The sequence below is a fragment of the Protopterus annectens genome, chromosome 5.part0 (genome assembly GCF_019279795.1).
Source record: "Protopterus annectens isolate FY-2018-M chromosome 5.part0, PAN1.0, whole genome shotgun sequence".
In the NCBI taxonomy this organism is placed as follows: domain Eukaryota; kingdom Metazoa; phylum Chordata; order Ceratodontiformes; family Protopteridae; genus Protopterus; species Protopterus annectens.
This window is the reverse complement of record NC_056735.1, coordinates 1652475083-1652499221: the sequence shown is the minus strand read 5'-3', so window position 1 is coordinate 1652499221 and position 24139 is coordinate 1652475083. Positions and strand designations below refer to the sequence as shown.

Sequence of the window (24139 nt, the reverse complement as noted above, 5' to 3'; positions counted from 1 at the left end):
AAATAGAAAGTTCATCCCGAGGATCAGCGCAGTGGCTCTGCTTGACAGTACCACTGGGAAATAAGGTCGGGTGGCACGATGCCAGGGTAATCCTATGGGCTAAGCTTGTAAAGTGTCCCGGGCCATTAGCCTAGTATACAGCTATGAACCTATATTTTCCACTCCAGTTTTTCTTTCTGTCTAGGAATTCTCTTTTCTATCTTTCCTATCACTTCCCCTTCATTTTCATGTCTGTTCAAAAAAAACTTTGTCCTATCTCTAGAAGCATTTGTGTGAGTGTATTTTTCTTTGGTTTGGGCCTACCTCTCTCTTGACCATGTCAGAGACGTTCAAACTTTTTTCATAAATGCATGGAGTGTGGCCATAAGCTTTCCCCAGCTGATGTCGACTTTCTCCGTGCGTTGTCTAGAGGTTGCCCACCTTGATCCTCTTCCTCTATCTGCGTGGGGTTCAATCCCCATGCATTGATCGACAGTTGAATAAACTTATTCTAAAAGGCAATGGGGGCCCAGGCAACCTCTTCTACTGCTACCCCGGCTATGACTTCTGTCTCCTTCCCGGCCTGTAGGACTCAAGCTCCTGCCAAGAGGACCAGGGATGGGGATAATCACAGTCATAAGGACAGGCTGAGGAAGCAGTCCATAGACCGCTCATCTTCGGCAGTCCCCAGACCGCTCATCCTCAGCAGGACCACCTGCCAAGCTCTGCTCGGCTCCCTGTATTGAGTCTCCCTGGCTCCATTCCCCTTGTTTCTTCCTGGAGCTGGAGGTGCTTCAGAGCCATTCCCGGCATCGGCATTACCTCCCCTCCCCTTTAGGATGGTGTCGGTGGCCTCTTTCTCCAGATCCACCCAAAGCCTTTCTGAAGCCAAGGTGGCAAGATAATGCGGAGATTCATCCGCACCCAGATACAGATGGGTGTTTTCCAGTCTGCCTTCATTCCAATTACTCCTTCTCCAATATGACCCCCAGGTTAGGAGTCCTCAGATCCGAGGACTCCCAGTGTTGAAGGGTCGGTGCAGAAGGTACCTTGACACTGGCCAATACCTTGAGCAGGTCTGAGCCGATGAGCTCAGATCTGTCCAGCTCTTAAAGCCATACCCTCAGTGCCGGATCTAAGGCAATGGTTTCAGCTGAGAGTTTTTCAGAGCAGAGCCTTCCAGTCGGAGTCTCAGTGCCTGGAGGTTTGGCTCTGGCTCCCCTTTTGATCCAGAAGAATACGGACCTATCTGTAGCCCCTACTCAGGCAGTTCATTCTCCATCTGCCTTTGATGTGGTAAAGAGGGTTCTGTCTATTCCATTGAGACCCTTGACGCTCTCGTCTTCGGATCCATTCTGCCTCCCTCTGTTTCTGGTCAGGGTTCCACCATCCTGTTACTTTAGGGACAGCCTGCTGCCTCTTCACCCCAGAGAGAGCTCCCACATGGGAGCAGCTAGATAATTTTGAGTTCTCACCAGAGAACCCCCCCCCCCCCCCCAAGGAGGTTCATTGAAAACATACGTGTAAAAGGAGGCACATAGATTCCTTGCCGGAGTCGATCACGGAAGACTTGGAGGAAGGGGAGGGTTCCCCCCGTTCACCCTCCAGAGGATGTCTCATTTAGAGACATCATGGAGATCCTGCTTCAGCGCAGGAGGTGGTGTGTCCAAAAATCCAACTCTGACGAGTCTCTGTTCCTGGAGGTGTTTGGCACAGGACCCTCTACTTCCTGGGTGTCCCCCTTCATGGATCCTCTGGTGTATCTTGTAACATCTCAGGCGTGGAAGGAGTCCGACATGGTAGAGCCTATTCCCCAGCACACTGATAAGGTCCTAAGTGCCCCCACAGACAAGCCACATTGGTCAAAGGGATCCCCTGTCAGTACCATGGTGGTGGCAACCACCAAGAAGGAATTTGCACATGAGAGCTCCACGGTTCACCCGCCGGGCTGAGAGTCTAGGACGTTGGGCCGTTTTGGGAAGTGGGCCTACCCTTAAGCCATGTTCACTGTGCATGCACTGAAATATATGGCAGACGTTATTAGGCTTCAGCGTGATCTGGTGAAGGGCGTCGCCAAGTCTACCCCAGGGTCCATGTCAGCGGAGGATAAGGTTTTCTCCTCAGGAATGGCCAGTACCTGTATGTGGGATCTCTCTCATGCTACAGAGGGCACCACTAAAGTTGCAAGGGCAGGCATTGCCATCAGGTGTCATGCCTGGCTCCGGGTTTGTACCTTCAAGGCATCTTTTACAAATACACCCCGTATGATGGTTCACACTCTTTGGAAAGACAGTGCGTGACGCACTGGTCCAGAGCGAGAAGGATGGGAAGACTGTCTGGCATCAGAATCTGCTTCTCAACCCCTCAACGATCCTTCTCCAGGAATCGGCAGGAGGCGAAGAAGATGTAGTTCTGGAAGTTTCAGGGTTATTTTCAGGACACTCTGGGCTCGTCTTCCCCCCCAAAGGCAGAGAGGGCACAAGGAATCAAGGGTCTCTGGATCCGTTCTCAGACGGACCCTTGCAGCAGCCCTGAAGGGTTGCCCAGCTGCTCATGTCTGGAGGCAGTCGGAGGTCAACTCCAGCTGCAGTCTTCAGCCTGGGATTCTATTACAGATGATCAGTGGGTGTTGGCTAATCATATCCAGTGGCTATTCAGTTCCCTTCTTTCAAATGCCAAGCCCGGCCAGGTTCCTCCCGGATGTTCTACCCGCGCAAAGGGAAGCATCAGCACAGGAAATTTCCAAGCTGCTAGAAAAAACGAGTCATCCAGCTCATCCCCCCAGACCAGACTGGGTTAGGCATCTATTCCAGGTTCAGTTTGGTGCCAGAGCAAACTGGGGACTTCAAGCCTATTCTGGAGATCTCTACCCTGAGTCTGTCAGTTGCCATGACAAAATTCTGAATGCTCAGACTCCGATCTATCCTACTCTTTTTGCAGGAAAACAACTGGATGTGTTCAGTAGGCCTTCAAGATGCATACTGTCACATCAAAGTAGATAGACACTTTGAGGTTTCTCTGCTTCAGGCTGGAGGCCAATCATTACCAATTCATAGCGCTACCCTTTGCTCTCACCACAGCCCTCCAGGGTGTTCACCTGCGACTGCAGGGCTTCCAGGCATTCCCTTACCTGGATGACTGGCTCCTGTCCCACCTCCTCTAAGCATTGACTGTGCCAAGCCCGAGACTTTCTCATCCGAACTGCCCACCAGCTGGGCATCACCATCAGTCTCAACAAATCTCTCTTACAACCAGTTCATGTTCTGGATTTTATTGGAGCCTGGTTGGACACCATTCAGGCGAAGGCCTTCCTGAAGCCTGACAGACTTCACTCTCTCAAACAACATGTCTTGTACACTCTTCAAGATCCATCTACTCCTGCAAAGTTGGCTTTAAGTGCATTGGGGTCCATGAAGGCCATGATCACTATGGTTCCTACAGCTCGGTTACATATTGAGGGTGATCCAATGGACTCTGGTGGTTCAGTGGTCCTTTCTGGATCTACTACTTTCGCACCCTAGTCATCTATCCTGGTAATGCAAAGATTCTCTTCTTTGGTGGAGTCAGATCCCATATAATCTTCGCGGTCACTCGTTTATTCTCCCCATCTCTCTGACGACTGTGACCATGGACGCCTCCCTGCTTGGGTTGGGGGGACATTGCTTAGGAAGGACAGTTCAAGGCATGTGGTCTTGCCTGGAGACCTAGTTGCATATCAACTTCCTGAGATGAGGATGATGCTGTTGGCATTGTAAGGCCTTCAGACCCATCTTCCTGTAGGGACGATCGCCATCCAGACAAACGTCAGTAGTGTGGTATATCAACAAATGGGGGAACCAGATCTTATCCCTTTTGTGCGAAGCCATGAGATTGTGAAGTGGCGTCAGCCTTGCTGCTATGTCTTAGTCTCCAATTGCAACGCAAAGTGCAGAGAGTTTTTTTGCTCTGAACCCACCTCATGGGGAGCCCCCCCACAGATGTTCTAGCTTATGCACGGCCCTTTCTTCTTTGTTTTTTAAACATAGGGGCCTGACCATGCAGGTCTGGGCATTGGTTTTCTGGGCATGGATCGAGTTTTAGGCCTTGAAGAGGAAGATGGCATCTGTTTAATATGCAAGTCAGTAGGCCTGAATACACCCACAGAAGCTGGTGCCTGCACAGCGGCTCCAGACCCATCCAAGGTAGAGACATCCGCCGGTTCCACAGTCAAAGAAGCATCTCGCAGCATACCGGACTCTGAATGGGTCTCAGTAGAAGCCTGCGAATCTGAAGTAGCGGTTATCAAGAGCTGCGAAAGTGCCTCACTGAGTACCGGTGAACTGGCGACTAGCTCAGGAGAAGTGTCATTGGCAGCTTTGGACCTATGCAGTCTGTCTCTGTCTTTATCTTTGCGTTTTTTGGAATGTCGGTAGTCGGGAGGCTTACCAAAGCCATTTCTGGATAACTGAATAGAGTACCAAAATGTTTAGATGCGAAAATGAACCGTTGGCAAATAGTACGAGGTTTGAATAAGGCAGAAAACCGACAGTGAGGTACGTCGTGGTCTGGGCCCAAGCAAGGAATGCAGTACGAATGAAAAACTTTGAGGTATTTGCTTTCCACAAGAAATACAATTGTTAACTTTTATTGACATTGGTTTAGAGCAAGAAAAAGGATCCCCAACGGGGTACTTAGCTTAGTTGAAGACTTCGGATCTGAAACTCTAAAATGAAAATTTCAGGAGTCTGCCGACCTGCACTTGCGAACTGCTTTTGCTTCGGGCACCGCACGGCAAGAAAGACTGATGTAATGGTGTCGGCTGCATGCTTTATACCCTTGACTACCTGACATCATGGAAGATGAGAAGACCGCAACTGACGCAGGACCCAAGACTTTGATAATCAGGCTGACTGAGGGCTACCTGCAAGCAGATAACCCAAATGTGATGACTGCAACAGTGAAACACGAAGAACATCAGAGCGTGTGTTATAACTAAGAAGCATTTCAAAATGAGGGCACGTGCATATAAACAGACAGCACGTGCAGGCAGCAGTGCCATTTTGAGAGAACAGCCAGAGTGTTAACGCATATAAGTGCGGTAGTCTCTCTCTTTATAAGTTTATTTAAGTTTAAGTTACTAAGCCTCAATCCTAATGCATCTGTATATAATACAGCTGCTTGTACTGAACCCACAACTTGTTCATCTGTTTTATCCTGACTGGAAAAGTGACATGGTGCCAGAATGGAATAAAGAGTGAAATGTCTTCAAGCCATGAGGTGCAGAGTTAATGGTCGAGGTATATTGAGTAGGTTGAGTAATTCAGTGCTCAAATGATCAAGAAAGGTCAGAAACAAATTTCAAGTTTAAAAAAACTCGCATAAATGTTTTATTTCGTGAAGAAAATAAGAAGCATTCACAAATCACAAACCACATTAATCAAAGACAAAGCACAAGACATATTAATCGAATAAAAAGCACACCAGTACAATAAAAGGGTAAAGTGAGCATGAAAAAGCAAAGGGGCTGCATTTTTTAGTAAACTACTATGCTTTTTGCTATGTGCTACTATTTTGCATTCACTAAAGCTATTTGAAGTATAACTAGACTTGTTTGAAGTATCTGAAGAGTGTGCAAAGTGTCTGCAGTGTGTGCTTCATTACAGTACAATTTCAGAGTTTACTGTGTGCAAAGTGCAGTTATTTTGCAAAGTACAGCCATTTTGAGAAGGTTCTTGTGCTGTGCACATTTTATTCACAGAGTGCAGTCATTTCTAAGTGTTTCTTACACTGATAAGGGGTGGTTTCACAAAGTACAGTGATTTCAAAGTAGAAGTTCTTGTACTACGGAAACATTTTACAAAGTACAGTTACTTCAAAGAGTCTACTATGCTGTTGGGCACAGTTATAAGTTTCTGGCATAAATTTCTGATGTACAAGTGTGTATGTTTTTACATAATTCCAAGGATCTTTATTCTTGTTTATTGTCATGGCAGCGGCATTTCGCAGACCCAGTCCACTTGTGTTTGATCATAATATTGTAGGGAAGTGTAAAGTATTTGAGCAGAAATACGATACTTTTATACAAGCGGTTTTCTTTTTTGTCAAAGATGCACATACAAGGGCATTTATTCTACTTAATCTAGCGGGGTCAGAAGCCACTGAAAGAGAGCATTCATTTGTGTATGCACCAGCAGTATATGGAGAAGGGGAAAACTACCATATTGTTGTACAAGCTCAATCAAGGGAGGACCCTGAGTGCTTGAAGCATAAATTAAGAGAAATGTGTAACCCCCCAGACAAATGTCACATTGGAAATGTACTTTTTTTTATACAAAAGACCAAAACCAGGAGCAACGTTTGCTGCTTACATTAGTGACTTGAGAAACAAAGTTAAAATGTGTAGATTTGGTGATATGAAATACGAGTTGATAAGACAGGCTTGTGTGTGGTGTTAATAATGCTGGTGAGAAAGATTTTCCTTCGAGACTGCGATTTAACATTGAACAAAGCCACAAAGATTTGTCAGACACACAAGCTTACAGAAAGGCACACACATATGCCTGCAAGTGATAAGAGCATAGTTTCAACAGTCTCTAGAGAAAATGCAGACTGCATGCAACGTGTGGCTAACAGAAACGGGCCCAAGCACCATGGTAGCTGCAACCCCAGCAGGATTTCCTGGGAGAGCCCGTACCATTCTAGCAAGTTCTAAGACTAGCTCAGTAAAACTGACATGCTCAATGCAGCACAAGGGTGAGTCCGCAAAACCCCAGTCAAGTCTCATTGCTAACTTTTGTAATTGTGGTGCAAATCATGAATCCAAAACAGAAATGCACTTTGCATTTGGTCAGCAATGCCACAAGTGTAAAAAATGGAACCACTTTCAAAAGCTTTGTAAATCAAGCGAGCCTCATTCATTTATTAAGAAAGATCACTCAAAAAGTAAGTTGATCATATAGAAAGCTGCAAATCTACTTTCTATGTAGATGGTATATCAGTGAGTGATGAAAAGGTTAAGGTTAATGCATAGATTTGTTGGTAAAAAAATGAAGTGTTTTGTACTGTCCTGATCAATGATTAGTCCACAGAGCTCAAAGTGGACACTGGTTTAAAGTGCAATGTTATGTCAGCAGAAACATTTGCTAGATTAAGAGCTGGTGAACAACTTAATTTGGCTAATTGTGCGAGGCTTGTTGCTTATGGAAGTGAAGAGATTCAATCTTGAACGCTCAGTAGTGCTTTCATGTTACTCAGATGAGAATAGTTACAGCTTTGAATTTTATGTAGTCAAAATACCTGTGCACTCATTAGGTCTCAGACAGTTTAAGAATGAAACTGCTTTCTTTAACCAAAGTCGTCCATCATGTAAAGCATATGTCCTAGTTCCAGTTTCACTGATGCTGTTTTCTCAGAGTATGCTGATGTTTTCAAAGACAAGCTAGGTAAACTTCCAGTTGTGTACACCATGAAATTAGACCCAGAGATCAGTCCAGTGATCAAACCAGTGAGAAGAGTTCCAATAGCGATGCAGGACAAAGTCAAAGTTCAGTTAGAAAAATAGTGCGGCAAGATGTGATTTGTTCAGTTACAGAACCAGCTGAATGGGTGTCTTCCATGGCAGTCGCTCATAAAAAAAGGTCAGATGAAATCGGAATATGTACTGACCCAAGAGACTTAAAGCATTAGAGGGACCCACCCCCCATCCTATGCGTACAGTGAAGGAAGTTGCTAACCTCATGCCAAATGCCACTGTTTATTCTGTCTTGGATGCTAACAGTTCATTTTGGCAAGTAATGGTTTATTGCAAATCTTCACTACTAACTACATTCAGCACACTATTTGGTAGATGAAGCTTTCTCAGAATGCCTTTTGGAATAAATTCTGCAGTGAAGTCTTTCAGCGTGCAATGGAGCAAATTTTTTCAGGTTATCCGTGAGCTATAACAGATTTACTAGTTGGAGGCAATGCTGAAGCAGAGAATGACAAAAACCTCAGGAAAAGTTCTGGAAAAAGTGCGGGAACTGACGCTAAAGCTCAGTCCTCTGAAGTGTAAATTCAGGCTAGCAGAAGTTACTTACGTAGGTCATTTATTTATCAGTTCAGGCTTATGATCAGATCCACAGCCAGCTATTCTTGAGATGCCTGGTCCAGACAATGTGCAAGACTTGCAGCACTTTCTTGGCATGGTTAACTATATGGGCAAGTTTATAACAGACTTTAGTGAATTATCAGTGGCTTAAGAGAGCTGACGTGCACAAATGTTACCTGATCATGGTTGGAACACCACCACAGAACATTTGATGATCTTAAAAAGAAAATTGTCAGCCCACGTACATTAAGATACTAGGATATCCACAAACCAGTGATTCTTTTCTGTGATGCTTCAAAGTTCCGTCTTGGTGCAGATATTCATCAAGAGGGCAGACCAGTAGCCTATGCATCTAGATCTCTTATTGAAACTGAGTTGCAGTATGCTCAAATTGAGAAGGAACTTTTGGCAATTGTGACTGCATGTTCGAAGTTCCATTTTTATATTTATGGCAGAGTTATCCAGATTGAGACTGATGAACCCCAAGTAACTATTTTAAAAAAGCCTATGCATACAGCTTCAGGAAGACTACAAAGAATGATGCTCATTTTGCAAAGGTACAACTTCAAAATGGTCTATACGAAAGGCAATCTTCTTTTTATGCCCAATACCTTATCCAGATCACCCAGAAATACCACAGAAAAGCTTGATTCAGACAATTTTGACTTCAATGTCATGGAAGTGCATAATTTTTCTACCACATGACTTGAGCTAAGACAGCATACAGAGCCTGATCCAATTTTGCAAAAGCTCAACCACTTCATCAATGCTGGATGGCTGTCAAAGCAATTGTGTGTACCAACAGAAGTGCAACCCTACTTTTCTTACAGAGATGAAATGTTGATGGAAGATGGTATCATTTTTCAAAAGTCCTAAAGCGGTCGCTTCTACTTCCTTACACCATGAGTACATTCAGATTTTGCATTCTGGCCACCCAGGTTCCGAAGCTACTAAAAGAAGGGCGAGAGGACTAGTATTTTGGCCCTCTCTGTCAAAAGATATTGATAAAGTACTTTCATCTTGTTTAGTCTGCAACAGTACATTTGCAAAGAGACACTTCAGCTAAAGCATATTCCTGAACTATCTTGGACAACAGTAGCCACTGACATTGAGTGGAACAGTCAACATTACTTAGTGTTGGTAGACTCTTATCTGAATTGGTTCAAGATTAATCTGCTATCTAACCTAACTTCCAGTACTGTCATTACAAAGTTGAAACATTTTTAGGTCCTTGGTAGTCCACACACAGTTATTTCTGAAAACTGTGCCCAGTTTACCAGTCACCTACTTCAGACATTTGCACATGAGTGTGGGACATTATCCAAGTTACGAGTAGTCCTGAGTACCCACAGACAAATGGCCTAGCTGAACGTGCAGTGCAAAGTGCAAAAAAAGAAGTTATGTACTCACCATAACATTCCATCAGAGTTGTTCCTCTTCATTTGTTTTCAACCTGTGGGAACACAGATCTGGCAAGGATCCCACTCGCCTGGATTTCTCCAGCATCTGATCTGAGCCCCTCCCCTACCCATAATACGCCTGTCTCCTTCCTTCCCCCAGATCGAGTTTGCTACCCCCCCCCCCCATAGCAACCCAACCGGGCAATAAGTCTTTCTCCCTGATACTAAAAATTGAAATAGTATCAACAGGAATCACAGATTATGCCAAAGAGAGGGTCAAGACTTTTCCAGCCAGACCACCAAACAGCCCATATGAGGCAGGGGGAAAGAGAGGGACGGTTGAAGACAAATGAGGAGCAACAACTCCGATGGAATGTTATGGTGAGTACATAACTTCTTTATCTGAAGTAGTCTTCATTTGGTCTTCAACCTGTGGGACAGAGTCCCCAGCTACCAAACATCTGGGAGGTCCTCATGGAAGGATATTCCATAACACGGCGAAGCCAAAGGATGCCCTGCTTCTGGAGAGAAGATCCAATCTGTAATGGGAGAAGAAAGTATGTGAAGATGTCCAGGTAGCCGCAGAAGAAATGTCATCCTAGGAAACTCTGGATCAAAAGGCAGCCGAATAGGCCATAGATCTAGTAGAATGCACCTTAACATGACCTAGCAAAGGCACTCCCATTGTTTAATACACCAAATGTATATAATGAGAAATCCAATGAGCAATGGTGACAGATACAGGCTTTCCTAAAAAGGGCTTACAATAGGAAACAAAAAGTTGATCAGACTTGCGGAAGGCCTTTGTTCTGTGCAAGTAAAATCGTAACTGTCTATGAACATCCAGCAGGTGCAATTTATACTCCCCTTTATTCTCAAAGTTTGGAAAGACAGGGAGATTGATAACCTAATTGAGGTTTGATTCTGAGGCCACTACGTAAAAGGGAAGGATTAGTGCATAGAGAAATTCAGTCTTTATGGAAAATCATCTAAGTGGACTTGATCGATAAAGCCTGAAGCTCCAACACCCTTTTAGCTGAAGTAATAGAAATCAAAAAGTCTGTCTTCCAAGACAGTAATTGTAGATCCACAGAGGCAGTGGGTTCAAAAGGGGAAGGGACCAAGGTAAGATCCCATGGAGGCATAGGGTCCTTGATCGGTGGCCTAAGAAAAAAAGTACCCTTCAAAAAGGCTTTGCAGAACTTAGAAGAGGCAAGAGAAGCTGAATTATCCCCTATGTGGAAGTTGGAAATAGCTACCAATGGAGCTTTAACTGTAGAGAAACTGGCACACTGCTGAAAAATGCTTGCCAGATAATCCAAGATGATAGGAACCGAAGCAGTGAAAGGATCCATATCCCTTTGAGCTACCCAGAGAAACGCTTCCATTTACTGGAATAACTCTTCCTTGTGGAAGAGCTATGAGCCACTACCAAAATCTTCTTAACCGTAGGAGATCACCTGTGAGTCCTATCATTGGAACTGGAGCAGCCAAGTGGTGAGCTTCAGACTGGCCAGATCTGAATGTGGGATCCCTGACAGATGTGAAATCCGATCCAAAACCAGATCCAATGTCCAGGGAGGACACTACATGAGACCACAGAGAAGGGAACCATACTTGGCGAGGCCAGAAGGGGGCAATGAGGATGACTGAGCTCCCCAGCCATTGTGCTTTCTGGATGAATGTCGAGATCAGGGGAAGAGGACAATAAGCATAGAGAAGACCATGGCTGAAGACCTTATAATCAGGGGAAGCCACCCTTCTCCCTTTAAGAGACTTAGGACTAATTTTCCTTCTGATTCTTCTGATCAGGATTCTGAAATTTGTTTTCTCTGATGACCAGGACTTGCCCTTATCTACCTATGAGGATTCTGATGCAGAGACTCTGTTCCCTCTGCTTCCCCTCCAGAGGATTTCTCTTTTGGTGAAACCTTGCATACTCTTAAGGAGCATTTCTGCTGGGAAAGCCAGGATTACTCTGACTCCAAAAAGAGGTTTAACGAATTCTTACTCCTGCCTCAACACAGGCCTTTAGCTATCCCTCCTGTACTGGGTATTGTAGATACCTTCTCGGAATCTAGCCTGCCCCCTGACACTTTATCTCCTGCTCCCAGAAAACCTGATTGGTATTACAGGGTACCTGACTCTAACAAGTTCCTTTTTAAAAATCCTACTGTGGGTCCTGAGACCATTTCACAGTGACCCAAGGGCATTAAGGCTACTACTGCCAAAAACCCTACCCCCTCTGATATAGATTCCAGGGCGCTGGATAGATGGGGTAAGAGGGTATACAGTTCTGCAACTTTGGCCATTAGGGCCTTAAACTGCCAGTTTCATATGTCAAAGTATCAGCAGCATAATATTGGATTGCTTAAACAGAAAATGATGTTGATTCCTGACTGTGCTGAAAATAAAGAATTACAGGATTCAATGCATTCTGCTGAACAAGTTGAAAAACATACTTTGCAATGTGATTTTGATTCATTAGAGGCATCTTGCAGGGCAGCTGTCACTGGGTCTGTACTTAGAAGGCATGCTTGGCTTAAGGAGCAATCTTTGCCAGACCCTGTTAAAGCTAAATTACTGGATGCTCCCTTAAACCAAGACCGCCTGTTTGGCAACAAAGCAGAAGTAGTACTTAAAAAGATGGAGGAAAAAGCTAAATCTATGCAAACTGTAAAGATTTCCTGCAAGTACCGCCTCTCCGATTTAGTAGGCATTGGCCCTCTAAGAATTGGTCCTTTCCTGCCTTTTTCAGGCCTTCTCAGTCCAAACCCAAAACCAGCAGAACACCCAGGCTTCAGTCCCAAGGTATTCGCAGGCCTAAACAATGGGGGGCTCCCACTTCCAAAGCAGGGAGTAGTAAGATTCCCCCCTATGGTAAACTGTCTCAATGACTTAACTTTAAGCCTTCCAAGCCCTGCTCAACTGACTGTTCCTTTAGGGGGAAAGATCGCCCTGCATGCAAAAAGATTGGGAACTCATTACCCAGTACAAATGGGTTTTAAATATACTTTCCCAAGGATACAGATTCCACTTCCACTCCTTACCAACCCCAAACGGTTGGCCAGACCTACCTCCAAATCAGTGGGCAGAGGCTCAAAAGCAAGTTCTCTCTTCTAAGCATCAGGGCTATTCAACCTATCCCAAAAGTAGAACTGGGGCAAGGTTTCTACTCAAGACTTTTCCTGGTACCCCGAAAAGACGATTCCTGGCTTCCTATTCTGGCCCTGTCTATCCTAAACACCTTTTTGGTAATCCCAAAATTCAAGATGCTATAACTCTTCATCAGCTGTTTCCCATTCTAGGCAAAAATGCCTGGTTGGCAACAGTGGATTTAAAGGAAGCCTACCTGCACATCCCAATAAAGGAATCTTGCAGAAGATACCTACGCTTCAGAGCAGACTACATGCACTGTCAGTTCTCTGCACTGCCCTTTGGCTTATCCACTGCACCCAGGGTATTCACAAAATGCCTAGCTCCAGTCGTTGCATTTTGCAGGCAAAGAAATATTCAGATATACCCTTACCTGGCTGATTGTCTAATTCAGGCAGAAAGCCTGGACATGCTATTAAATCATTTGGCATTTGTAAAGAAATTACTAACTTCTCTGGGGTACCCCACAAGCTAAAAGAAATCACATCTTGTACCCTGCCAACAAATTGTATTCCTGGGAGCAAGCTTGAATACAACTTTCCAGATGGCCTACCTCACACCAGAGAAACAAGTTCATTTGACAACCTACTTCAAACTACTGGCCACAAAGACCCAGCTGTCTGCAAGAAAAACACTGCAAGCCCTGGGGTTCATGGCCTCTTGGTTTCTACTAATTCCATATGCAAGACTGCATATGAGGAAACTACAATGCTATCTAAAAAGCCTATGGTGTCAACATTCTCAGGATCTAGAATCAATTATTCCTATTATTCCTTGTGTAATGATAGAGTTCCTTTGGTGGGCAGAGGCTTGCCACCAAAACAAGGGGCTGACATTCACCCTACCCCCTGCTGCCCAAACCCTGACAATAGACGCATCAAAATATGCATGGGGCGCTCACTTGGCAGGGCACTGCATTCGGGGCAAATGGAACCCAAGTCAAATGCACCTGCATATCAATCAAAAAGAAATGTTAGCTGTACAGAATGCTCTGACAGCCTTCAAGGACCACATTCTTCCAGGACAGTTATTGGTAGACAGACAACACCACAGTTATGTGGTGCATAAACAAGCAGGGGGGAACCCACTCATACCCTCTCTGCAGACTAGTCCTGGCTCTGTGAAACACAGCCTTGAGCTACCAAGTGCACCTACAAGCTCAATTCCTGCCATGCCAGGAAACCTAAATACACTGGCAGACCTAAGCAGAAATCTCATGGACCCACACGAGTGGAACCAACGATATTCTTGTTGAGAAACAAATGGGGGAGCCCAGAGATGGACATATTTGCCTCACCTAAGAACTACCAGTTGGACAAATTCTGCACAAGGACTTCCCACAAGCAAACTTGGAAAGTGGATGCCCTGTCCTTCACCTGGAAAAACTTATCAGTTTATGCCTTCCTCATCTTCCTGTCCTCTCCAAAGTGCTACTAAAGATCAAACATGACAAATCAAGGACAGTACTGATCGCACCAGACTGGCCACGCCAACACTGGTACCCCCTCTTGCGCAGTGCGTCACTGCTGGCACCTGCCTCAGACTCCTGCCTTGTCTCAGCAGGAGGGCCAGGTTCTGCACCCACAGCTTCAAACCCTGAATCTTTCAGCCTGGCTAATTACCTGATCTCTCCGTTGCCATCCCTCAGTAAGCAAGTGATGGATGTCATTCTGGAGGCAAGGAGGCCTAGTACTAGAAAATCCTATGCTGAAAAATGGAAAGGATTCTGTTCCTGGAGTCAAACTCAGGGGATGGGCACAGCTGTGCCCAATTTACCTCATATTCTTCAATACTTAACTGAGATGCTTCACAAGGGCCTTTCCTTTTCTTCCATCAAAATTCATGTCTCAGCCATTTCAGCACATTACAATACAGAGCCACCCGTCTTCTCTCATCCACTGCTGAAGCAATTCCTCAGAGGGGCCAAAAACTTAAGACCAGCCTGGGACCTTAACTTTGTATTAGAAAAGCTCATTCTACCTCCCTTTGAGCCAGCTGCAAATGCAGAGTTGAAATTCCTTTCTTGGGAAAACAGCCTTCCTTCTAGCCATCACTTCAGCAAGAAGGGTGTCTGAATTACAGGCCCTCATGGCAGTGGAGCCTTTCAGCATCTTTCATGCGGACAGGGTGTCCCTCAGGACCAATCCTTCCTTTATGCCCAAGGTGGTATCCAGTGTGGCCCTTAATCAGTCCATTTATTTGCCAACCTTCTTTTCTAATCCACAGAACAAAGGGGAGCAAATGCTGCACTCCTTGGACGTGCACATACAACTTAGATTTTACTTGGACAGGACTAAGCCTCTCAGGAGATCTGAACAGCTGCTGGTGGAATTTGCTGCAGGGGCAGAGGGGAAGCCCATTTTAAAGCAAACCATTTCTAAGTGGATAGGCCATTGCATTCATTTCTGCTATAAGCACCACGGAAAACCTACCCCACAGGGAAAAAGACCACATTCAACCAGGGCTGCATCTACCTCTACAGCCTTTCTCAGAGGTGTCCCTACCAGGAACACCCTAAAAGTTGCTACCTGGAGTTCTGTACATACCTTCACCAAGCATTACCACTTGCCAATTTTTTTTAAATCCAGAGCTGGCTGTGCCACTGCAGTCTTGCAGGGCCTTCTAGCTGGACCTAATGCTATCTAATTACCTCCTCCCATCCTTAGCTTTGAGAATCTACCCAAATGTGATGACTGCAACAGTGAAACATGAAGAACATAGTACAGTTGTGTACACTTGCCATAAAGCTAGATGTTCGAGTGTATTCACTGTTTGGGACCTGGAGGGAGGGTAACCAGGACTGCGACTTCTATTGACTATACCTCTATTCTTTACTATGCTTAAAGCTTTCTGGTGTATTTGCTTTTTTGTTGGAGGTGTAACCTTGTATGTAACTGCTTCCCATTATGGGGACACCTGACATCTGGGGCAAGAAAAGCTGATGTAATGGTGTCGGCTGCATGCTTTATACCCCTGATTACCTGTTGTCATGGAAGAAGTGACGCAGAACCCAAGACTTTGATAATCAGGCCGACTGAGGGCTACCTGCAAGCAGATGACCCAAATGTGATGACTGCAACAGTGAAATACACTTGAACATCTACATTAATGGTAAGTGTACACAACTGTACTTTCTACAACTAGTAGCTTACACATTGGGTGCAAAATGCAGACAGGGACCAGCCAAATTCAATGAAGCAAATAAAGAATGCAGTACAGTGTTAACTGTCACTGAAACAGAATAAGTGCAAAAACGTATACTTATATCAGCTTGGTATATCCAGAGGTTATACAGTCCTCCACAACCAGCTAATGAGGTCTGCAGCTGAGCACAGTTTCAAAGAGATTTAACTCTGTCATTAATATAGAAGCAAAGAAATTTGACTATAGCAGTAAAAAGACAAGATAGACCCCTTAGGCAAACAGATGAACAAAAAGAGGTATTGACAAGTAGGTTACACCTTTGGTGTAAGATGCAGACAAGGACCAGAAAAATTCAATGAATCAAATAAAAAATTGCAGTACAGTTTTATTAACTGTCACTGAAACAGAATAAGTGCAAAAAAGCTATTCCAAATATAGACCCAACAAGGAAGAGTTCCTCTCACAGGTCAGTTGATTTGGTAAAGTATATATGTACTGTGCCGTATTTGTTTTGTTTATCTGTGTGATGGGGTGGAAAAGCTTCTTGCTTCTGGGATCAAGTCCTCTGTGGAAATGTGGCTTTTACATGGGGCTTTGTTACTGCTCATGTTGTGCTAATGCAGTGGCTTAGGCAGCAGTCTGTTTTTGCATTTAATGGTTCAGGCTTTCTTTTTATTATGCAGGAGGTGAATTAGGCCATTCTTGGTGCCGCTGTACAGGGTGAGGTAGTGGCTGAGCAAGCTTCTCAAGTTATTTAGCAGTGCTAAAGAAGTTAAAAGGAAAGAAGAAACAAATACATACAATTGGAGTGTTTGTGTTGGCCCCTCTTTTTTTTTTACTACTTTCGTTAAAAAAATAGTTTTTATGAAATACAGCCTAGAATATTGGAGACCAGAATTGTGTAAAATGAGAGAAATGTGTGAGCAGCATAAAAAGAGATGCCATATTCACTCCAGGAGTTTCACTTATGATGCATTTTCCAGTGGGTGGGAACATATAGATCATTGTAGTAATGGGAAAACACTGTGCTAGAAGCTTAACTTTTATCAAGAAGCAGTGAAAGAACAACAAAGGTGTGAATATCCACTAGCCTTTTGAGTTATTAGAAAGCATGCAGTACTGGACAGGATTATTTGAATAATGTGTATGAATTATGTGGAAGAAAATAGATTACTGCAGAAACTCCTGCCATGGAAATCCATTGAGTTTTGTTGGTGGCACCAACAACTGGCTGATCAGAAATGAAGTCCATATGGTATGTATTATAGGTTTTCAGCAGCCAGAAAGTTAAAACTCTCTTCTCAAAGTTTGTCCTTCAAATTGTTAATGCATTGTGATAGGATGTGACATTTTAATAGCTACACATTTAAGCACATATTTCTGTGGGAATTAAAAATATTAGGAATTCAGATATGTTATGCTAATATGACAAATGTAAAATACTGTTGTTTCTTTACTTGTTCTAGCTCATTGTTCAATCCAGCTTTGTTACCAGAGAAGATGTGCTGATTATGACTATTAATGGGTTCCTAAGCAAGCATAGTAAAATTGTTAGTGATTTGGCTTTTTTCTGACTTTTTTTTACATTTGTGTTCTGTAGCTGTAAAGAAGCATGAACCTCACAAAGGAGCAAAAGGAGTGGGCGCAAAAGCTGAGCCAGAAAAGAGAAAGTATGTATGCAGTTTTTTGTTTACTTTCAGTGTGCAGTTTAATATTTCACAACCACATATACCTGTTTTTATTGATATCATTAGATTAACTATATTTGTTTTTAATGTTAGCTGTGCATCTGAAAATTTTTGTGTAGCTGTTTCGTTTCCGGAACGTCACAATTGTGAGACTGTTACTTTAAAAAAGTCAACACACAAGGAAAGTAGAATTTGTCCGAAACTAGCTCCACTTCCAGATTTCTCCAGGAATGTTTTGCAGGGTGTCAAGCCCCCCCCCCCCCGCACTCCCCCCATGTGGAGGGGGGGGGCTACACCCTCACACCCCCTGCTACTTATGTATACAAACTCCGAGACCTCACTACAGTGTGGGAAGGGGTACATTTCCTGATCCCCACTATAGTGCGATCTCCACTCAAAATGAGGAATTCACAACAGCGAATACACACTAGCATTCGCTGTTGTGAATTCCTCATTTTTTCCCCACAAAAGTGTACTTTCACACATGTGCGTCGATCATATCTGCAACGACATTGTAAAGGTAAACCATATATATATATATATATATATATATATATATATATATATATATATATATATATATATATATTTATATATATATATATATATATATATATATATATATACATATATACACACACACACACACACACACACACACACACACACACACACACACGTATACATAGCCACACATGTTAATGTATGTATGCATATAGGTGTGTGTGTCCACTATGACTGGTATTAGTGATGTCCTTCCATATCACTGTTGCAGTATTCCTTACAGTAAGGATCTCCTGCCCAGGGCAGCCCAACATGCAGACAGTACATCAAAGCCTTGGGTTATAAGAGGGATGTTGTATGTTGTACATATGCTCCCCACTTGTGGCATAGGGCATAAAGGTGACATGGACTTGCCTTCCTCAGGACTTCTTTGCTGCCAATCCAACCACTCATTTGTCTGCTGGTTCCAGGCCATTTTTCAGATAAGTGCCCTTTTGGGGTTTTTCTTCTTTTCTTATCTTGTGGTTTTTGTTTCATGACATCCAGAAAGGGGAAGTGCCAGTGAAGGAGACAGAATCCCCAGAAGGACTGTCATGAGCAGTGTTTGTTTTGCTTAGGTGCTTCACAAGACCATACGTCTTGTCCTATTTGTCAGGCGTTTGTCCCAAAAACTTTGCAAAGTCATATTTCCTTTCCAGCTATTTAGGTGAAGAACCAGCATCTTAAATTGTTGGCTCAGGGTACTATGATGGAATTGTCCCGGCCCCAGGGTCAGCCATCCGTGAATGCCAAGAAAGTTTGGTCTGTTTCTTCGAATGTACCGCCTCCACCAGCCATCTTTCAAGACTGCTGAAAGCCTGGAAAACTACTTGATTATTAAGTTGGATTCCTCTGTTGTGACCACTTTGGAGGCTGGCATGGATCTGGCTTCTCACGTGTCCCCAGAGGCTCTGCAGACGTCCGCTTCAGATGTTCACTGGGAACTGTGGTTGATTATTGCTGAAGGGCCTAGGGATGTTTCACAAATTCTTGTTTGGGATGAGAGTCCCACTATGCTAATTAAGTGTCGGTAGGGCAGCCACCCAAGATATTTAGGGCTGGCATCCCTTTATAAAAGCAGCAGAATACTACGCATATTTCTCCTGCTCCTAAGGATCCTCATTGTGAATGGCAGGATTTTATACAGGGTTTGTTTAATGCCCTTATGGCTTTAAAGGCCCCTCAGGGAGTCTGCCCCTACTCCCCTTTGGTCTGCTACTCCTCTTAAGAGGGAGCAGGTTTCATCTGATGAAGTAGATTTGGATGAGGAATCCTTGACCTATTCCTCCCAAATTATTATGGTTCTGCGGAGGAGGATTCTGTTAGTCCTGATTCTCCTTTTGAGGAGATTTCCTTTGGGTATACGGTTTCCTGTATGATTGAGTTTGTGGGACTGTACTCAGGTCTCTGATGTTTGATCTAATTCTATCGAGTCTCCCAAGTCCCCTGCTGTTCCTCCTGTTCCAGCTGCCTTGTTGGATACTTTTTCTGCAGCTTCTAAGGCTCTTGATTCCCAGCCCCCTGCTCCTTAAAAACCTGATAAGTTTTATAAGGTGCCTGCTGATTGTAATTTTTTTTTTTTTTTACAAGCGTCCCTTCTGTTATTTCTGTTCTTATAAGCCATTTAAGCTTTTACCTTCTACTAAGCTGCTCATCACTGACAAGGACAGCAGAACCATGGAGAGGTTGGGTAAGAAAGTGTATACTGCTGCTACTCTGGCCTTTAAGGCTGTGAATTACCAGACCCATATGACCAGGTATTTTTGTTCCCTTCTCTTTCATGCTTTTCAGGTTATTTCAGACCTTTCTGATTCTGAGGTGAAGGCTTCAGCCCTCTTTGTTAGGGTCTTCTCAGGTGGCTCGCCATTCTATTAAATGTAGTCATAATGCTGCTGATGCCTCATCTTGAGCTGCTGCCTTTGAGGAGGTGTTCCTGGTTTCAACTTCAGCCTCTGCCTGATGATATTAAGATGTTCTCCTCTTGATAATAAAAATCTCTTTGGTTATACAGCTGCTGAGCTTTTTAAGTCCGTTCAGGAAAAGGGTAAGACTATGCAAGAATTAAAACTTATTTTTGTTTCCGCTATTACCAAATTTCAAAGGAATTACCCTACTAAATCTACTTTTGTCTGTCTTGCCTTACTCCCAATTTAAATAGGGTGGTAGAAGGCCTCTTCTTGCTAAGTCTACTCAAACTCCTACAGCACAGAAGCTTCTCTTTTTAAACAAGACAGGTTTTATCTGACTATCTTCTTCCCTCCCTCCTTAGCCAAGTTTCCCTATCTCTTTTTGTCTTTCCGTGTCCCAGCCATATTGGTTAGGGATCTCTCAGGCTGGCCTTGCATTCAGTGCTGCAGTATTCTTAACTATAAGGGATTCCCTACTGCAGAAGCCTGACTTCTGGCCAGTCTTCCAAAGACTTTTGAATTTAAAAGGTATGCCAAATGTCACCATACACACCCTGCATAACGTACGGCATAAAGGTGTTGTTCGGGCTTATGAAAAACAGAACAACTTTGCTGCCAGTCTAAATGTATCTTTTACACTGTCGATCTGTTTACCTGTGTCCGTTTTCTGCCAGTTGAATGGATTTTTGTTCTTCAGGGACTACCTGTGCCTGTTTGTTGTTTTTGCAAGATAAATGCCTCATTGGGGGGATTAGTCCAAGAAGGGTAAATGCCAGTGGGGGAGATAGATTCCCCATAGAGATTACCATAAGTGTCTTTTTTGCTTAGGTGCATCTCATAACATTTCATGTTAACTCCATATCAGTTAATAATTCTGTCCCTTTCCCTAGCCACCTCTAACACTTCCTTTAGCTCTACATCACCTAGTAATTGCTAAAACTTTCAAGTGTCTTTCTCATACTCTTTCTAATCTTGTATCTACTCTCATTTTACATAAAAATGCTTTCTTAAATGTTTATAACTATACAGTTTCCTGTTTTTCTACATTATTGCAATTGCTTAAATATTGTCGTACCAAATCTTACTAAATGTTTACATCTAATCATATTCTTGCTATCATAACTGTCATTTGTCCGCAATATTTTTACATATTTACTTCTCTTGTTAGAATTTTGTAAACTCTTATACATTTTGTAAGTTTTTATATATGTGTGGTAAATGTTCTTCGTGTTTCACTGTCGCAGTCATCAACTGTGGGTTATCCCTGCTGTGGTAGCCCTTGGCCGGCCCGCATAACTGAGTCAATGTTTTTGTGTGCCGGCTGCTGTCACCTGTAGTCTGACGTCAGGTCGTCACTACTACAAAGCAAGGCAGCCGACATTACATCAGTCTTTCTTGCCATGGAGCCCATAGCAGAAGCAGTTCGCACGAGTGCCGGTCGGTCACTACCAGAAGTCGAATTTCAGCAAAAAATGTCTAAAGCTAAGTACCCCATTGGGGACCCTTTTTTCTTGCTCTAACCGATGTCCCGAAAAGATTCACAATTGTCTCGTCTGTGGAAAGCAGATTATTATTTGTTTAGGCCCAGACCACGACGTCCCTCGTTGCCGGATGTTCTTCATGTTTCACTGTTGCAGTCATCGCATTTTGGTTATCTGCCTGCAAGTAGCCCTCAGCCAGCCTGAATACCAAAGTCTTAGGATTCCTGCATCGGATGCTCTTTTCTTCCATGACGTCAGGTTGTCAGGGGTATAAAACATGCAGCCAATGCCATTACATAAGTCTTTCTTGCCTTGCAGTGCCTGAAGCAGAAGCAGTTCGCAAGTGCCGGTTGGCCGAATCCTGAAATTTTCGTTTTAGATCCGAAGTCTTCAAAAAAAGATAAGTACCCCACTGGGGATCCTTTCTCTTGCTCCAAAAGTTAACAATTGTCTTACCTGCGGAAAGCAAATACCTCATAGAGATTTTCATTCATACTGCATCTCCTGTTTAGGCCCAGACCACGACTTCCCTCGCTATTGGTTTTGTGCCTTGTTCAACCCCCGAACTATTTGTTGTCAGGCTATCTTTGCAGCAAATTATTTTTGTACTCTGTGTCAGTACTCCAAAATAGCTTTAAGCCATCCGACTATCAATCTTCCAAAAAACGTAAGGATAAAGACAGAGACCGCATAGGTCCAAAATTGCAGAAAACGCTTACATTAAACTAGTCGCCAGTCCGCCAGTACTCAGTGCGGCGCTTTCGCAGCCCTGATACCTGCTACTTCAGATTCACAGGCCTCTACTGAGACCCATTCAGAGTCTGGTATGCCGTGAGATGCTTCTTCGACTATGGAACCTGTGGATGTCTCTACTTTGGATGGGTCCAGAGCCGCTGTGCAGACACCGGCTTCTGAGGGTGTATTCAGGCCTACAGACTTGCATTTTAAACCAACGCCATCATCTTCATCCAGGCCTAAAACTCACACCACGCCTAGAAAACCGACATCCAAACTGCAGGCTCAGGCCCATATGCCTAAAAAAAACAAATGCTTAGAATGGCTGAAGACCTTATTACCTTAATTAAAAGACAGCTGATTCACCCAGGGTTAACACTGTGCTGAAAAGCAAATAAACTGTACAATCCAAGTTCTGTTAAAATGCAGAATTTAATGAAAAAAGTAAAATAAAATAAAAACAAAAATTATAAAAATTAAGTCCCTTGTCCAACAATAAGCGCTTTCGAATAGTTCTTCAGATCGTATAATCAAATGGGACATTTGTCTGTATATATGAGTCAGTCAGAATTATTCACCCAATCAGAATATCAACACCAAAATTCGGACCAATCCATGTTTGGATTTCTCCATCTGATTTGCATAAACCAGGTTAACAATCCATAGTATTGATGAGATATGCAAAATAGGTGATGTTGGTGACCAATAGCACTTCCAAAAGAAGTAACAGGTGAAACAGCTTACTTTCATGCATGCCTGGAGGCATGCCTCATACCAATGTGTAAAATATGCAGAATAGGTGAACTAAACCGCCAATAGTGGCTTCCAAGAAGCAGCAAAAAACAAGTCTGCTATCCTTCATTAATTCTTATCAAAAACTTATTGAATAATTCCAGAAGCAATTTTTTACATATTTCTAATGTTCAATAAAGGAAAAATAGCACGAACAATAAGTGGATGACCTAAATAACCAACAGTGGCTTCCAAAGAGCGGCAGAAAACAAATCTACTAACTTTCATAAATTCCTATCATGAAACTATATTGGCCCAGAAAAAAAGGGGATATTGAGAATATAACTGAACTTAGGGAAACCAAATGGATAATAAACCTCAGAGCTGATCAACATCCGGGGTTGAGTAGTGTCATACCATTGAAACCTGTCTTGAAGAGACATAGATCGACCATGAGCTAATGAGATAATAAGTAATGAATGATAAATATCTGAAGAGACATGGTGGAACCTAAGTAAAATCTCCTATTGATCTTGAATGGATGGGAAGAAGTTAGAAATTTATATATTAATATTGGAAGGATGGAATGAAGTCTGAAACTTGCATACATTGCTATAATGAAATAATATACTTGTTTTGCTTCAAAAGAGCACCTATGTCCTAATGGAAGTTGATTAAGCTAGATTGTGTTAGTGACATATACTATGTGGTTTAACATGCCCATATCTTTCCTGCTCTGGTTTCATCTAAACAATCTGTACAGTATAATTTATGAATAATAAACATCTAAACAGAGATGGTGGAACTTCAGTGAAAATTTCCTGTTGATCTTGAATGGATGTGATGAAGTCAGAAACTTGTATACAGATTTTGTAAGGATGAAATGAAGTCCGAAACTTGTATACTTTACTTTTTTCAGGAAAAAACATATAGGCAGTCACCATGTGAATTTATTGAGGTATAAATGTAGCCATGCAAAGGCATGGAGCCCTGACAATTATTGTCACCTAGTAATTGTCCTCCTATTTTCCTGTCTTAGGAAATGAAATCTCAGTGGTGACATTGCCTATTTTTATCGACAGCCATGTTTACTATTCTGTCATCCTTTTCACCGAACATCAGAGATATGTAAAAAAACTTCTTTTGGGTTATTTAGAAAAAGAAAAGAAGTTTCATGATAGGAATTTATGAAAGTTAGTAGATTTGTTTTCTGCCGCTCTTTGGAAGCCACTATTGGGTATTTAGGTCATCCACTTATTGTTCGTGCTATTTTTCCTTTATTGAACATTAGAAATATGTAAAAAAT

General features: G+C 43.1%; 1 protein-coding gene across 1 annotated transcript in view; it reads left to right on the top strand.

Annotated features, from left to right (window-relative positions):
• TTC3 (tetratricopeptide repeat domain 3) overlaps positions 1-24139 on the top strand; it is a gene marked incomplete in the record, with an annotated part of 2769029 nt that overhangs the window by 54195 nt on the left and 2690695 nt on the right. Inside the window, 1 exon segment of the mRNA XM_044072025.1 lies at positions 17348-17417. Coding sequence (XP_043927960.1) covers positions 17348-17417 — 70 coding nt within the window.